The sequence below is a fragment of the Patagioenas fasciata genome, chromosome 37, assembly GCF_037038585.1.
Source record: "Patagioenas fasciata isolate bPatFas1 chromosome 37, bPatFas1.hap1, whole genome shotgun sequence".
NCBI classification, from domain to species: domain Eukaryota; kingdom Metazoa; phylum Chordata; class Aves; order Columbiformes; family Columbidae; genus Patagioenas; species Patagioenas fasciata.
This window is the reverse complement of record NC_092556.1, coordinates 834,607-852,055: the sequence shown is the minus strand read 5'-3', so window position 1 is coordinate 852,055 and position 17,449 is coordinate 834,607. Positions and strand designations below refer to the sequence as shown.

Genomic DNA, 17,449 nt, shown 5'->3' with positions numbered 1-17,449 from the left:
GTGACCAGGAGAACATTGAGATGTTCTGATCATAGGGGTCTAGGAGGGACCCAGGAGTTCGGGAGGGGACCCAGGCGTCCGGGGGGACCCAGGAGTTCGGGAGGGACCCAGGCGTCCGGGGTGGACTCATAAGACATTGGGGTTGGAGGGACCCAAGTGACCAGGAGAACATTGAGATGTTCTGATCATAGGGGTCTAGGAGGGACCCAGGCGTTCGGGGGGACCCAGGAGTTCGGGAGGGACCCAGGAGTTCAGGAGGGGACCCAGGAGTTCGGGGGGACCCAGGAGTTCGGGGGGGACTCATAAGAGATTGGGGTTGGAGGGACCCAAGTGACCAGGAGAGCATTGAGATGTTCTGATCATAGAGGTCTAGGAGGGACCCAGGCGTCCGGGGGGACCCAGGAGTTCGGGGGGACCCAGGAGTTCGGGAGGGACCCAGGAGTTCGGGGGGACCCAGGAGTTCGGGAGGGGACCCAGGAGTTCGGGGGGACCCAGGCGTCCGGGGTGGACTCATAAGACATTGGGGTTGGAGGGACCCAAGTGACCAGGAGAACATTGAGATGTTCTGATCATAGAGGTCTAGGAGGGACCCAGGAGTTCGGGAGGGGACCCAGGAGTTCGGGAGGGACCCAGGAGTTCGGGGGGACCCAGGAGTTCGGGAGGGACCCAGGAGTTCAGGAGGGTTCACAAAGGGTCAACAGGGACCCAGGAGTCCAGGAGGGACCCAGGAGTGCCCAAAGGGACCCAGGAGTTCGGGAGGGACCCAGGAGTGCCCAAAGGGACCCAGGAGTTCGGGAGGGACCCAGGAGTGCGCAAAGGGACCCAGGACTTAGGGATGGACCCAGGCGTCCGGGAAGGGACCCAGGAGTTCAGGAGGGACCCAGGAGTTCAGGAGGGACCCAGGAGTCCGGGAGGGACCCAGGAGTGCCCAAAGGGACCCAGGAGTTCGGGAGGGGACCCAGGAGCATCCCAGGAGTCTGGAGGGACCCAGGAGTTCAGGAGGGACCCAGGCGTCCGGGGAGGGACCCAGGCGTCCGGCTCTGAGCCCGCCCCCTCCGCAGGCGCTGATGGAGCGCTTCAACGCGGACAAGCGCATCTTCTGCTTCATCCTGTCGGGGGTTCAGGAGGGGACCCAGGAGTGCCCAAAGGGACCCAGGAGTGCCCCAAGGGACCCAGGAGTTCGGGAGGGGACTCAGGAGTTCGGGAGGGGACCCAGGAGTTCGGGAGGGTTCAGAAAGGGTCAACAGGGACCCAGGAGTCCGGGAGGGACCCAGGAGTGCCCAAAGGGACCCAGGAGTGCCCAAAGGGACCCAGGACTTAGGGATGGACCCAGGCGTCCGGGAAGGGACCCAGGAGTTCAGGAGGGACCCAGGAGTTCGGGAGGGGACCCAGGAGTTCGGGAGGGACCCAGGAGTGCGGGAAGGGACCCAGGAGTTCGGGAGGGGACCCAGGAGCATCCCAGGAGTCTGGAGGGACCCAGAACTTCAGGAGGGGACCCAGGAGTTCAAGAGGGACCCAGGAGTCCGGGAGTGAACTGAGGCATCCAGGAGGGACCCAGGCGTCCGGGGAGGGACCCAGGCGTCCGGCTCTGAGCCCGCCCCCTCCGCAGGCGCTGATGGAGCGCTTCAACGCGGACAAGCGCATCTTCTGCTTCATCCTGTCGGGGGTTCAGGAGGGGACCCAGGAGTGCCCAGAGGGACCCAGGAGTGCCCCAAGGGACCCAGGAGTTCGGGAGGGACCCAGGAGTTCGGGAGGGTTCACAAAGGGTCAACAGGGACCCAGGAGTCCGGGAGGGACCCAGGAGTGCCCAAAGGGACCCAGGAGTGCCCAAAGGGACCCAGGACTTAGGGATGGACCCAGGCGTCTGGGAAGGGACCCAGGAGTTCAGGAGGGACCCAGGAGTCCGGGAGGGACCCAGGAGTTCGGGAGGGGACCCAGGAGTTCGGGAGGGGACCCAGGAGCATCCCAGGAGTCTGGAGGGACCCAGAACTTCAGGAGGGGACCCAGGAGTTCAGGAGGGACCCAGGAGTTCGGGAGTGAACCCAGGCATCCAGGAGGGACCCAGGCGTCCGGGGAGGGACCCAGGCGTCCGGGGAGGGACCCAGGCGTCCGGCTCTGAGCCCGCCCCCTCCGCAGGCGCTGATGGAGCGCTTCAACGCGGACAAGCGCATCTTCTGCTTCATCCTGTCGGGGGTTCAGGAGGGGACCCAGGAGTGCCCAGAGGGACCCAGGAGTGCCCCAAGGGACCCAGGAGTTCGGGAGGGGACCCAGGAGTTCGGGACGGTTCACAAAGGGTCAACAGGGACCCAGGAGTCTGGGAGGGACCCAGGAGTGCCCAAAGGGACCCAGGAGTGCCCAAAGGGACCCAGGAGTTCAGGAGGGACCCAGGAGTTCGGGAGTGAACCCAGGCATCCAGGAGGGACCCAGGCGTCCGGGGAGGGACCCAGGCGTCCGGCTCTGACCCCGCCCCCTCCGCAGGCGCTGATGGAGCGCTTCAACGCGGACAAGCGCATCTTCTGCTTCATCCTGTCGGGGGTTCAGGAGGGGACCCAGGAGTGCCCAGAGGGACCCAGGAGTGCCCCAAGGGACCCAGGAGTTCGGGAGGGACCCAGGAGTTCAGGAGGGGACCCAGGAGTGCCCAAAGGGACCCAGGACTTAGGGATGGACCCAGGCGTCCGGGAAGGGACCCAGGAGTTCGAGAGGGACCCAGGAGTGCCCAAAGGGACCCAGGAGTTCGGGAGGGGACCCAGGAGCATCCCAGGAGTCTGGAGGGACCCAGAACTTCAGGAGGGGACCCAGGAGTTCAAGAGGGACCCAGGAGTTCGGGAGTGAACTGAGGCATCCAGGAGGGACCCAGGCGTCCGGGGAGGGACCCAGGCGTCCGGCTCTGAGCCCGCCCCCTCCGCAGGCGCTGATGGAGCGCTTCAACGCGGACAAGCGCATCTTCTGCTTCATCCTGTCGGGGGTTCAGGAGGGGACCCAGGAGTGCCCAGAGGGACCCAGGAGTGCCCCAAGGGACCCAGGAGTTCGGGAGGGACCCAGGAGTTCGAGAGGGACCCAGGAGTGCCCCAAGGGACCCAGGAGTTCGGGAGGGACCCAGGAGTTCGGGAGGGTTCACAAAGGGTCGACAGGGACCCAGGAGTCCGGGAGGGACCCAGGAGTGCCCAAAGGGACCCAGGAGTTCGGGAGGGACCCAGGACTTAGGGATGGACCCAGGAGTGCCCAAAGGGACCCAGGAGTGCCCAAAGGGACCCAGGAGTCCGGGAAGGGACCCAGGAGCATCCCAGGAGTCTGGAGGGACCCAGAACTTCAGGAGGGGACCCAGGAGTTCAGGAGGGGACCCAGGAGTCCGGGAGTGAACTGAGGCATCCAGGAGGGACCCAGGCGTCCGGGGAGGGACCCAGGCGTCCGGGGAGGGACCCAGGCGTCCGGCTCTGAGCCCGCCCCCTCCCCAGGCGCTGATGGAGCGCTTCAACGCGGACAAGCGCATCTTCTGCTTCATCCTGTCGACGCGCAGCGGGGGCGTGGGGGTGAACCTGGCGGGGGCCGACACCGTCGTGTTCTACGACAGCGACTGGAACCCCACCATGGACGCCCAGGCCCAGGATCGGTGCCACCGCATCGGCCAGACCCGCGACGTCCACATCTACCGGTGACGCCCCTCCCCCACCCTCCAGTTCCCCTCCCCCACCCTCCATTCCCCTCCCCCACCCTCCATTTCTTCTCCCCCACCCTCATTTCCCCTCCCCCACCCTCCATTTCCCCTCCCCCACCCTCCATTTCCCCTCCCCCACCCTCCATTTCCCCTCCCCCACCCTCCATTCCCCTCCCCCACCCTCCATTTCTTCTCCCCCACCCTCATTTCCCCTCCCCCACCCTCCATTTCCCCTCCCCCACCCTCCATTTCCCCTCCCCCACCCTCCATTTCCCCTCCCCCACCCTCCATTTCCCTCCCCCACCCTCCCTTTCCCCTCCCCCACCCCCCATTTCCCATCCCCCACCCTCCATTTCCCTCCCCCACCCTCCCTTTCCCATCCCCCACCCCCCATTTCCCATCCCCCACCCTCCCTTTCCCATCCCCCACCCCCCATTTCCCCTCCCCCACCCTCCATTTCCCTCCCCCACCCTCCCTTTCCCATCCCCCACCCCCCATTTCCCATCCCCCACCCTCCCTTTCCCATCCCCCAACTTCCATTTCCCCTCCCCCACCCTCCCTTTCCCCTCCCCCACCCTCCCTTTCCCCTCCCCCACCCTCTATTCCCCACCCCCACCCTCCATTCCCCTCCCCCACCCCCCATTTCCCCTCCCCCACCCTCATTTCCCCTCCCCCACCCTCCATTTCCCCTCCCCCACCCTCCATTTCCCCTCCCCCACCCTCCCTTTCCCCTCCCCCACCCTCCCTTTCCCCTCCCCCACCCTCTATTCCCCACCCCCACCCTCTATTCCCCACCCCCACCCTCATTTCCCCTCCCCCACCCTCCCTTTCCCATCCCCCACCCTCCATTTCCCCTCCCCCACCCTCCCTTTCCCCTCCCCCACCCCCCATTTCCCCTTCCCCACCCTCATTTCCCCTCCCCCACCCTCCCTTCCCCTCCCCCACCCTCCCTTTCCCCTCCCCCACCCTCTATTCCCCTCCCCCACCCTCCATTTCCCCTCCCCCACCCTCATTTCCCCTCCCCCACCCTCCCTTTCCCCTCCCCCACCCTCCCTTCCCCTCCCCCACCCCCCATTTCCCCTCCCCCACCCTCCCTTTCCCCTCCCCCACCCTCCCTTCCCCTCCCCCCCTCCATTTCCCCTCCCCCACCCTCATTTCCCCTCCCCCACCCTCCCTTCCCCCTCCCCCCACCCTCCCTTTCCCCTCCCCCACCCCGGGTTCACTCTTGCCCCCACTGTCCCCACTGTCCCCATTATCCCATTATCCCCATTATCCCATTGTCCCCATTGTCCCCATTGTCCAATTATCCCCATTATCCCCGTTATCTCCATTATCCCATTGTCCCCACTGCCCCCATTGTCCCCATTATCCCCATTATCCCATTGTCCCCATTATCCCATTGTCCCCATTATCCCCACTGTCCCATTATCCCCATTATTCACATTATCTCCATTATCCCATTGTCCCCACTGCCCCCATTGTCCCCGTTATCCCATTGTCCCACATTATCCCCATTATCCCCGTTATCCCATTGTCCCATTGTCCCCACTGCCCCCATTATCCCCATTGTCCCATTGTCCCCATTGTCCCCATTATCCCATTGTCCCCATTATCCCCATTGTCCCCATTATCCCATTGTCCCATTATCCCCATTATCCCATTGTCCCCATTATCCCCATTATCCCATTATCCCCATTATCCCATTGTCCCCATTATCCCCATTGTCCCCATTATCCCATTGTCCCATTATCCCCATTATCCCTATTGTCCCATTATCCCCATTATCCCATTGTCCCCACTGCCCCCATTGCCCCCATTATCCCCATTATCCCCATTATCCCATTGTCCCCATTAATCCCCATTATCCCCATTATCCCTATTGTCCCATTATCCCCATTATCCCATTGTCCCCACTGCCCCCATTGTCCCCATTATCCCCATTATCCCATTGTCCCATTATCCCCATTATCCCCATTATCCCCATTATCCCATTATCCCATTGTCCCCACTGTCCCCATTATCCCCATTGTCCCATTTTCCCCATTGTCCCCATTATCCCATTGTCCCCATTATCCCACTCTCCCACTTTATCCCCATTGTACCTATTGTCCCATTATCCCCATTATCTCATTGTCCCCATTGTCCCAAATGTCCCCATTGTCCCCATTATCCCCATTATCCCCATTATCCCATTGTCCCCACTGCCCCCATTGTCCCCATTGTCCCCGTTATCCCATTGTCCCACATTATCCCCATTGTCCTATTGTCCCATTATCCCCATTATCCCATTGTCCCCCTTGTCCCCACTGTCCCCATTATCCCCATTATCCCATTGTCCCCATTAATCCCCATTGTCCTATTGTCCCATTATCCCCATTATGCCATTGTCCCCATTATCCCATTGTCCCCACTACCCCCGTTGTCCCCATTATATCCATTATCCCATTGTCCCCACTGCCCCCATTATCCCCATTATCCCATTGTCCCCATTATCCCATTGTCCCCACTGCCCCCATTGTCCCCGTTATCCCACTCTCCCACATGATCCCCATTGTCCTATTGTCCCATTATCCCCATTATCCCATTGTCCCCATTATCCCCATTATCCCATTGCCCCCATTATCCCCATTATCCCTATTGTCCCCATTAATCCCCATTGTCCTATTGTCCCATTATACCCATTATCCCATTATCCCATTAATTACCCCCATTGTCCCCAATATCCCCATTGCCCCCAATGTCCCCATGGCCCCCATTGTCCCCATTGTCCCCATTGCCCCCATTGTCCCCATTGCCCCGAATGTCCCCATTGCCCCCAATGTCCCCATTGCCCCCCATTGTCCCCATCACCCCCATTGCCCCCAATGTCCCCATGGCCCCCATTGTCCCCATGGCCCCCATTGCCCCCATTGTCCCCATTGCCCCCAATGTCCCCATTGCCCCCCATTGTCCCCATCACCCCCATTGCCCCCATTGTCCCCATTGCCCCCATTGCCCCCATTGTCCCCATTGACCCCATTGCCCCCAATGGCCCCATTGACCGCATTGTCCCCATCACCCCCATCACCCCCAATGCCCCCGTTGCCCCCAATGTCCCCATCGCCCCCTTTGCCCCCATTGCCCCCAATGTCCCATTTGCCCCCATTGCCCCCAATGTCCCCATTGCCCCCATTGCCCCCATCGCCCCCATTGTCCCCAATGTCCCTGTTGTCCCCAGGCTGATCAGCGAGCGCACGGTTGAGGAGAACATCCTCAAGAAGGCCAATCAGAAGCGCATGTTGGGGGACATGGCCATCGAGGGCGGGAACTTCACCACCGCCTACTTCAAACAGGTGAGGGGACCCAGGCGTCCGGGGGACCCAGGCGTCCCGGGGGGACCCAGGAGTTTGGGAGGGACCCAGGCGTCCGGGGGGACCCAGGCGTCTGGGGGACCCAGGCGTCCGGGGGGACCCAGGTGTCCGGGGAGGACCCAGGAGTCCAGGGGGAGCCAGGAGTTCAGGAAGGGGGGACCGAGGTGTTCAGGAGGGACCCAGGAGTTCTGGAGGGACCCAGGAGTTCGGGAGTGGACCCAGGAGTTCGGGAGTGGACCCAGGAGTTCGGGAGGGACCCAGGAGTTCGGGAGGGACCCAGGAGTTTGGGAGTGGATCCAGGAGTTCGGGAGGGACCCAGGAGTTCGGGAGGGACCCAGGAGTCCGGGAGGGACCCAGGAGTCCGGGAGGGACCCAGGAGTTCGGGAGGGACCCAGGAGTTCTGTAAGGGACCCAAGAATTTGGGAGGGACCCAGGAGTTCGGGAGTGGACCCAGGAGTTCGGGAGTGGACCCAGGAGTTCGGGAGGGGACCCAGGAGTTCGGGAGGGACCCAGGAGTTTGGGAGTGGATCCAGGATTTCGGGAGGGACCCAGGAGTTCGGGAGTGGACCCAGGAGTTCGGGAGTGGACCCAGGAGTTTGGGAGGGACCCAGGAGTTTGGGAGGGACCCAAGAGTTCAGGAAGGGTCCTGGGAGCTTGGGAGGGACCCAGGAGTTCATGGAGGGGACCCAGGAGTGCGGGGAGTGGACCCAGGAGTTCGGGGAGGGACCGAGGCATTCGGGAGGGGACCCAGGCGTCCGGCCGACCCCCTTTTCCCCCCTCCAGCAAACCATCCGGGAGCTGTTTGACATGACCCCCGAGGAGCCGGGACGGCCCGAGAGGGACAAGGACAAGGACAAGGACAGGGACAGGGACAGGGACAGGGATGGGGACAAGGACGGGGACAGGGACAGGGACGGGGACACCGACGGGGACGGGGACGCGCAGCCCGAGGAGGACGAGGACCCGGCGGCCACGCGGAGAACGCACATCCTGGAGCAGGTGGGGTCCCCAGTGTCCCCAATGTCCCCATTGCCCCCCATTGTCCCCATCGCCCCCAGTGTCCCCATCACCCCCATTGCCCCCATTGTCCACAATGTCCCCAATGTCCCCATTGCCCCCATTGTCCCCATTGCCCCCAATGTCTCCATTGTCCCCATTGCCCCCATTGTCCCCATTGCCCCCAATGTGCCCATTGTCCCCATTACCCCCTTTACTCTCATTGTCCCCAATGTCCCCATTGCCCCATTGCCCCCATTGCCCCCATCGCCCCCATTGTCCCCACTGTCCCCATTACCCCCAACGTCCCCATTGCCCCCATTGCCTCCATTGCCCCCAATGCCCTCATTGCCCCCAATGTCCCCATTGCCCCCAATGTCCCCATCACCCCCATTGTCCCCATTACCCCCAATGTCCCCATTGCCCCATTGTCCCCAGTGCCCCCATTGCCCCCATTGTCCCCATTGCCCCCAATGTCCCCATCACCCCCATTGTCCCCATTGCCCCCAATGTCCCCATTGCCCCCAGTGTCCCCATCACCCCCATTGCCCCCATTGTCCACAATGTCCCCATTGCCTCCATTGTCCCCATTGTCCCCATCGCCCCCATTGTCCCCATCGCCCCCATTGCCCCCAATGCCCCCATCGCCCCCATTGTCCCCATCGCCCCCATTGCCCCCAATGCCCCCATTGCCCCCATCGCCCACATTGTCCCCATTGTCCCCATTACCCCCAATGTCCCCATTGCCCCCATTGTCCCCATTCACCCCATTGCCCCCATTCACCCCATTGCCCCCATTGCCCCCATTGTCCCCATTCACCCCGTTGCCCCCGTTGTCCCCAATGTCCCTATTGTCCCCAATGTCCTATTGCCCCCATCGCCCCCAATGTCCCCATTTCCCCTGATGTCCCCATTGTTTCCATTGCCCCCAATGTCCCCATCGCCCCCCTTGCCCCCAATGTCCCCATTGCCCCCAATGTCCCCATTGCCCCCATTGTCCCCATTCACCCCATTGCCCCCATTGCCCCCATTGTCCCCAATGTCCTATTGCCCCCATCGCCCCCAATGTCCCCATTTCCCCCGATGTCCCCATTGTTTCCATTGCCCCCAATGTCCCCATTGCCCCCATTGTCCCCATTCACCCCATTGCCCCCATTGCCCCCCTTGCCCCCAATGTCCCCATTGCCCCCAATGTCCCCATCACCCCCATCGCCCCCATTGTCCCCATTGTCCCCAGGCGCTGTGCGGGGCCGAGGACCCCGAGGACATCCGGGCGGCCTCGCAGGCCCAGGCCGAGCGCGTGGCGGCCATGGCCGAGTTCAGCGAGAGCCTGAGCCCCGAGGACGAGCGCAACGCCCCCGAGCCCGAGGAGGAGCTGTCCAAGGCCGAGCAGGAGATCGCCGCACTGGTCGAGCAGGTGCGGACCCAGGCGTCCGGGAGGGACCCAGGAGTTCAGGAAGTGACCCAGGAGTGCGGGAGGGACCCAGGAGTTCGGGAAGGGACCCAGGAGTGCGGGAGGGACCCAGGAGTTCGGGAAGGGACCCAGGAGTGCGGGAGGGACCCAGGAGTTCGGGGGGACCCAGGAGTGTGGGGGGACCCAGGAGTTCAGGGAGGGACCCAGGAGTTCGGGGAGGGACCCAGGAGTTCGGGAGGGACCCAGGAGTTCGGGGATGGACCCAGGAGTTCGGGGGGACCCAGGAGTGTGGGGGGACCCAGGAGTGTGGGGGGACCCAGGAGTTCGGGAAGGGACCCAGGAGTGCGGGAGGGACCCAGGAGTTCAGGGGGACCCAGGAGTGTGGGGGGACCCAGGAGTTCGGGAGGGACCCAGGAGTGTGGGGGGACCCAGGAGTTCGGGAGGGACCCAGGAGTGTGGGGGGACCCAGGAGTTCGGGAGGGACCCAGGAGTGTGGGGGGACCCAGGAGATTGGGAGGGACCCAGGAATTTGGGGAACAGAGGAGTAGGGGGGACCCAGGAGTTCGGGGAGGGACCCAGGAGTTCGGGAGGGACCCAGGAGTCCATGGGGGGACCAAGGCATCTGGGAGGGGACCCAGGAGTCCGGGGGGAACCCCGGCCTCCGAGGGACCCAGGCGTTCGGGTGCAGCTCACCCCCATCGAGCGCTACGCCATGAACTTCCTGGAGGCGTCGCTGGAGGACGTGAGCAGGGAGGAGCTGAAGCTGGCGGAGGTGGGTGCGGGGACCCAGGCGTCCGGGAGGGACCCAGGAGTGCGGGAGGGACCCAGGAGTTCAGGAGTGGACCCAGGAGTTCGGGGAGGGACCCAGGAGTTCGGGAGTGGACCCAAGAGTTCGGGGAGGGACCCAGGAGTCCGGGAGGGGACCCAGGAGTCCGGGAGGGACCCAGGAGTGCGGGGAGGGACCCAGGAGTGCGGGGAGGGACCCAGGAGTTCGGGAGGGGACCCAGGCGTTCAGGAGGGGACCCGGGAGTTCCCCAAGGGACCCAGGAGTCTGGGAGGGACCCAGGAGTTCCGGAGGGACCCAGGAGTTCGGGAAGGACCCAGGAGTTCAGGAGGGACCCAGGCGTCCGGGAGGGACCCAGGAGTTCGGGAGGGACCCAGGAGTTCGGGGGGGGACCCAGGCGCCTGGGTGTGGACCCAGGCGTCCGGGAGGGACCCAGGAGTTCGGGGAGGGACCCAGGAGTTCAGGAGGGACCCAGGCGTCCGGGAGGGGACCCAGGAGTTCACCCCCTCCCCTCCCCCCCATAGGAACAAGTGGCCGCCGCCCGCAAGGACATCGACCAAGCGCGGGGGATGGGCGGTCGCTTCCGCCTGCCCCCCCCCCCAAGACGACGAGGAGCCCCCATCCCCCACCCCGGCGGGACCCAGGAGTTCGGGAGGACCCAGGAGTTCGGCGGCGGACCCAGGCGTTCGGGAGGGACCCAGGAGTTCGGGTGACGCCGACGCCATCTTGAGCGCCGGAGCCGTGATGGCGGGGGAGGGGCTTCCGGCCACGCCCACCGGGGGACCCAGGCGTCCCCGGCGCTCAAGGGCGGGGCCTCCCAGGCCCCTCCTCCCCCGCCCAGGCACCCGCATCAGCCAACGGCTGCGGGCGGCGGGAAACAGGGGGGGGCCCCCCAAAAATGGCCCCTCGGGGGCCACCCCCCCGCCGGACCGGGGGGCGGAGCCACCACCCCCACTTCCTGTTGGCTCCACCCCACTTCCTGTGGGCTCCGACCCACTTCCTGCCGCCCCCGTGCAGCCACTTCCTGCGGCGCCGGGGCCGCTTCCTGTTGGGGCACAGCCACTTCCTGTGGCTGTGCAGCCGCTTCCTGCAGCCTCGGAGTCACTTCCTGTGGCGTCGCAGGCGCTTCCTGCGGCCTCAGAGTCACTTCCTGTCGCCTCGCAGTCGCTTCCTGTTTCCCCGCAGTCACTTCCTGCCGCACCCGAGCCGCTTCCTGCGGCGCCACAGCCACTTCCTGCCTCACCGCAGCCACTTCCTGCCTCGCCGCAGCCACTTCCTGTACCGCCCCCGCCCCCCCCGCCGACGCTTCCTGCGCCCTCCGACCCGCTTCCTGTGACGTCACCGCCGCCCCCGGAACCACTTCCTGTGACGTCACCGCCGCCCCCGGAACCACTTCCTGCGCCACCCGAAGCACTTCCCGCCACGCCGGAAGCACTTCCTGTGACGTCACCGGAGACCTTCCCGCCCTCCCCGGTGACCTCACCGCCTTCCCCGCCCCCATTGGCTCCGCCCCCTCCCGTAGGGGCGGGCTCCGCGAGCTCGGAACCAACGGATGCGGCTTCTCCGGGGGCGCAGCCAATCAGGGCGGGCTCCCCCGGGGCGGGGCAAGGGGGCGGAGCCACGGGGCGGCCCCACCAACCCCGGCGGCGCCGGCGGAGCGCGGACGTCCTGATTCGGCAAGGCCGCGGCCCCGGCCCCGCCCACAAGGTCCTGCGCTCCCTCCCCGGGCGCTTGTTGACCATTTTGGAACCCCCCCACCCCCCCCCCGCGCCGCCGCCCCGCCCCCTCCCACCCCCCCCCGCCGCCACCCCCTTCCGCCGGCGGCCATCTTGACCACCCCCCCCCGCCCCCCAAACGCCGCCGGGGGCGCCCCCCAAAGCGCCGCCCCCCCCGGCGCCACCGCCGCCGCCGCCCCCCCCGCCGCAAGGCCCCGCCCCCCGCCGCCCCCCCCCCGCCCAACCCCCCCGGCGGCGGGAAAAGGCGGCGGGGGCGCCCGCCCAAGCGTCCCTCCCCCAACCCCCCGCCCCCATCCGGCGCCGCCCCCGCCCCCCCCCGCGGCACCCGGCGCCGCCCCCGCTCCCCGTTGCGCCCCCCATTGGAGCGGGAGCCCGGGAGGAGGCGCCGGCACCCAACGCCCCCCGGGGGGGCGGAGGGGACGTCGGGGTCGCCGCCCCCTCCCCCCCCGCCTGCCAAACGGAGGAAGAGGGCGGGGGGGGGAGGGGAAGCGGGGGGGAGGGGGGGGCGGCGCCCCCTGGCGGCCCGGAGGCAGCAGCCCCCCCGGAGGTGTGTGAGCGCCCCTCCCCACCATGAGCCCAACCCACCCGCCCGGGGGAGGAAGGGGAAGACGTGACCCATAGGTTGCCCCGTGGTGGGGGGATGGGGGGTGGAGTTGGGGGGGGAGTAGGGGGGGGTAGGGTTGGGGAAGGTGGCAGAGCGTGCGAGCGCAAGATGGCCGACCCAGGATGGCGGAAGTGGAGGCTCCAAGATGGCGGAAGTGGAGGCTCCAAGATGGCCGACTGTGTGAGCGCAAGATGGCCGACCAGGAGACTACAAAATGGCCGACTACGTGATGGCAAGATGGCAGAAATGGAGGCTCCAAGATGGCCGACTACATGATGGCACGATGGTGGAAGTGGAGGCTCCAATATGGCTGACTATGTGAGCACAAGATGGCCGACCAGGAGGCTACAAAATGGCCGACCTGGAGACCGCAAGATGGCGGAAGTGGAGGCTCCAAGATGGCGGAAATGGAGGCTCCAAGATGGCCGACTACATGATGGCAAGATGGCGGAAGTGGAGGCTACAGTATGGCTGACTATGTGAGCACAAGATGGCCGACCAGGAGGCTACAAAATGGCCGACTGGGAGACCACACGATGGCGGAAGTGGAGGCTCCAATATGGCTGACTGTGTGAGCACAAGATGGCCGACCAGGAGACTACAAAATGGCCGACTTGTGATGGTAAGATGGCGGATCTGGAGACTACAAGATGGCCGAATACATGATGGCAAGATGGCGGAAGTGGAGGCTCCAAGATGGCCGACTCAGTGATGGCAAGATGGCGGAAGTGGAGGCTCCAATATGGCTGACTGAGCACAAGATGGCCGACCAGGAGACTACAAAATGGCCGACTTGGAGACCACAAGATGGCCGACTGCGTGGTGGCAAGATGGCGGAAGTGGAGGCTCCAAGATGGCGGAAGTGGAGGCTCCAAGATGGCGGAAGTGGAGGCCACAAGATGGCCGACAGAGCCCACAAGATGGCCACCCAGGCCTGCGTGAAACTGCTGAGCACGTGACGGCGAAGCGACCAATCAGACGCCAGCAAGATGGCGGAAGAGGAGAGCACAAGATGGCCGACCAAGCGGCCGATCAGGTGACCCCAAAATGGCCGCACGTGTGGTGGCCAAGCGGCCAATCAGAGGATAGAACATGGCGGGAAAGAGGAAGCCAAAATGGCCGCTGACCACGCCAACAAAATGGCGGCGTGGGCCACGCCCAAAAGATGGCGGCTGGGATGGGGGTGATGTCGCCTCGGCGGCCATATTGGGCTGGCGGCCATCTTGGATTGGTGGCCATCTTGGATTGGTGGCCATCTTGGACTGGTGGCCATATTGAATTGGCGGCCATCTTGATTTGGTGGCCATCTTGGACTGGTGGCCATATTGAACTGGCGGCCATCTTGGGTTGGTGGCCATCTTGGGTTGGTGGCCATCTTGGACTGGTGGCCATCGTGGACAGGTGATCACATTGATCTGGCGGCCATCTTGGACCGGTGGCCATATTGAACTGGCAGCCATCTTGGATTGGTGGCCATCTTGGATTGGTGGCCATCTTGATTTGGTGGCCATCTTGGACTGGCGGCCATATTGAACTGGCGGCCATCTTGGATTGGTGGCCATATTGATTTGGTGGCCATCTTGGACTGGTGGCCATATTGAATTGGTGGCCATCTTGATTTGGTGGCCATCTTGGACTGGTGGCCATATTGAACTGGTGGCCATCTTGGATTGGTGGCCATCTTTATTTGGCGGCCGTCTTGGACTGGTGACCACATTGATCTGGCGGCCATCTTGGGCTGGTGGCCATATTGAACTGGTGGCCATCTTGGATTGGTGGCCATCTTGGACTGATGGCCATATTGATTTGGCAGCCATCTTGATTTGGTGGCCATATTGAACTGGCAGCCATCTTGAACTTGTGGCCATCTTGATTTGGTGGCCATATTGAACTGGCGGCCATCTTGATCGGCAGCCATCTTGGCCCTGAGTAGTGTGGGAACGAGCGGCCATCTTGACTCAGGTGAACATTAGAGATGGCGGCCATCTTGATTCCAGCGGCCATCTTGATTCCAGCGGCCATTTTGATTCCAGCAGCCATCTTGCCTATTTGGATGTCAGAACCGGCGGCCATCTTGGCCCAGGCCATTGAGGGAACGAGCAGCCATCTTGACTCTGCCGGCCATCTTGACTCGGGTGGCCGTGGCAGCCATCTTGACCCACACATTGATAGAATGGCAGCCATCTTGCCTTCCAGTTCACGCCGGAACGGGCGGCCATCTTGGCTCCAACACCAGTCGCAGCGGGCGGCCATTTTGCCCCCAGCAGATGTGAGAAGCGGCGGCCATCTTGCCTCCATCAACCCTCAGACCCAGCGGCCATCTTGATCCGGCAGAGCAGAAAGCGGCGGCCATCTTGATTCCGGCAGCCATCATGATTCCGGCGGCCATCTTGATTCCGACAGCCATCTTGATTCCTGCGGCCATCTTACCTCCATCACCCACCAGACGCGGCGGCCATCTTGGCTCCAGCAGAGCGGGAAATCAGCGGCCATCTTGCCCCCAGCGGACACCCCCTGCCACCCCCCAATAGCTCCCGCCGGCGGCCATCTTGAATTGTGGCGGCCATCTTGAATTGCGGCGGCCATCTTGAATTGCGGTGGCCATCTTGCCCCCTCACCCCCGGCCCGGCGGCCATCTTGGCCGGGGGGAGGGGCGGTTTTTTACCCGTGTACAGCCCCGTGTAAAATAGGTTCCTTTTGACCACGATCTATGCAAAGGTGCTTTGTGCGGGGGCGGGGGAGGGGTGGGGGAGGGTGTGGGGGGAGGGGTGGGTGTGGGGTCCCTCCCCTCCCCCCCCACCCCCAAACGTGTCTTGGTGATGAATAAAAGGGTTGAAAATGGAGAGTTTTGGGGACCCCCCCCCCCCCCCAATACAGGAGAAATGGGGGGGACCCAGGAGTTCGGGGTGGGGGAGACCCAGGAGTTCAAGGGGGACACAGGAGGTCGGGGAGGGACCCAGGAGTTCGGGGGGGGGACCCAGGAGTTCGGGGGGGGGACCCAGGAGTTCAGGGAGGGACCCAGGAGTTCAGGGGGGGACCCAGGAGTTCGGGGAGGGACCCAGGGGTTCGGGGGGGGACCCAGGAGTTCGGGGTGGGACCCAGGGGTTCAGGGAGGAACCCAGGAGTTCGGGGGTGGATCCAAGAGTTTGGGGGCGACCCAGGAGTTCGGGGAGGGACCCAGGAGTTCGGGGGGAACCCAGGAGTTCTGAGGGACCCAGGAGTTCGGGGGGAACCCAGGAGTTCGGGGAGGGACCCAGGAGTTCGGGGGGGGGACCCAGGAATTCAGGGGGGACCCAGGAGTTTGGGGTGGACCCAGGAGTTCGGGGGTGGGTACGTGATGGATTTGATGGGGTGATCGAACTGGGGGGGTGGTGGGGTGTCAAAAATCGCCCTTAGGGATCAAAAATCATCTCTTGAGACCCAAAAATCACCTTTTTGGACCCAAAAATTGTTATTGGGGCCTCAAAAATTGTCCCCAGGGACCCAAAAATCATCCCTTAAGACCCAAAAATTGTCATTGGGGGCCCAAAAATCCACCCAGGACACCCAAAAATCATCATTCGGGACCCAAAATTGGCCCCGGGGCCCCCAAAACCCACCCAGGGTCCCTAAAAATCATCCTTTGGGACCCAAAAATCCCCCCGGGGGCGCCAAAAATGGTTCAGTCCGCTGAGGGCGGGTTCCCCAAGTGGGCGGAGTCACCGCGAGGGGGCGTGGCCAAGGCGCCGCTTGCGCTGGGCTGGAGTGGGCGTGGTTTGGGAATGGGCGTGGTTTGCCGGGCGAGCGGGTTTGCGAGGCGTGCGGTGATTGGTTGGTGGGTGGGGCGGGCGTGGTCTGCGCGGCGGGAGGGGCGGCGCATGCGCAGTGGCGCAGTCCGCCCGGCGGCCATTGTGGCGGCGGCGGCGTCTCCCCCCACAGGGCCCTATAGCGCCCTATAGACCCCTATAGAGCCCCACAGCGCCCCATAAACGGCTTCGCCATGGCCGGGGTGGGGGCCAAACGTGGCGCCGGGGATGGGGGGAGCGGCCCCCCCGAGAAAAAGCCACCCCGGGAGGAGCAGCCGCCGACGACGCTGATTGAACCGCTCCGGCTGGGGGGGATCTCGTCAACGGTGAGGCGGCCGGACGCCTGGGTCCCTTCCCGGACGCCTGGGTCCCTTCCCGGACGCCTGGGTCCCCTATTTGGGTCCCTCCCGAACGCCTGGGTCCCCTATTTGGGTTCCTTCCCGAACTCCTGGGTCCCTTCCCGAACGCCTGGGTCCCCTATTTGGGTCCCTCCCGAACGCCTGGGTCCCCTATTTGGGTCCCTCCCGAACGCCTGGGTCCCCTATTTGGGTCCCTCCCGAACGCCTGTGTCCCCTATTTGGGTCCCTCCCGAACGCCTGTGTCCCCTATTTGGGTCCCTCCCGAGCACCTGGGTTCCCTATTTGGGTCCCTTCCCGAACGCCTGGGTCCCTTCCCGAACACCTGGGTCCCCTATTTGGGTCCCTTCCCGAACACCTGGGTCCCCTATTTGGGTCCCTTCCCGAACACCTGGGTCCCCTGTTTGGGTCCCTTCCCGAACACCTGGGTCCCCTGTTTGGGTCCCTTCCCGAACACTTGGGTCCCCTGTTTGGGTCCCTTCCCGAACACCTGGGTCCCCTATTTGGGTCCCTTCCCGAACTCCTGGGTCCCTTCCCGAACTCCTGGTTCCCCCCCGGACGCCTGGGTCCCCCTGCTCTCCTGCCTCCCCCCGGACGCCTGGGTCCCCCTGCTCTCCTGCCTCCCCCCGGACGACTGGGTCCCCCGAACGCCTGGGTCCCTCCCCTTGAGTTCTTGTCTCCCTTTCTCCAGACTCCTGGGTCCCCCCGGACACCTGGGTCCCTCCCCTTGACTTCTTGACTCCCTTTCCCCGGACTCCTGGGTCCCCCG

General features: G+C 64.5%; 2 protein-coding genes across 6 annotated transcripts in view; both read left to right on the top strand.

Moving 5' to 3' along the window:
• Positions 1-15,246, top strand: part of SRCAP (Snf2 related CREBBP activator protein) — a 121,603-nt gene extending 106,357 nt beyond the window's left edge. Inside the window, 7 exon segments of the mRNA XM_071801381.1 lie at positions 3,456-3,652; positions 6,873-6,987; positions 7,789-8,004; positions 9,239-9,418; positions 10,104-10,187; positions 10,724-10,795; positions 10,797-15,246. Coding sequence (XP_071657482.1) covers positions 3,456-3,652; positions 6,873-6,987; positions 7,789-8,004; positions 9,239-9,418; positions 10,104-10,187; positions 10,724-10,795; positions 10,797-12,032 — 2,100 coding nt within the window. The 3' untranslated portion in view covers positions 12,033-15,246.
• Positions 15,247-16,395: 1,149 nt separating this feature from the next.
• The window catches only part of RNF40 (ring finger protein 40), a 45,910-nt gene continuing 44,856 nt past the window's right edge, over positions 16,396-17,449 (top strand). For all 5 annotated transcript variants that reach the window (XR_011736218.1, XR_011736221.1, XR_011736219.1 and 2 more), the window contains exon 1: positions 16,396-16,650. Coding sequence is in view for 1 of the 5 variants with exons in the window: in XM_065859527.2 (XP_065715599.2) it covers positions 16,519-16,650 (132 nt within the window). In the remaining 4 variants the exon portion in view is untranslated. The remainder of the gene's footprint in view (positions 16,651-17,449) is intronic.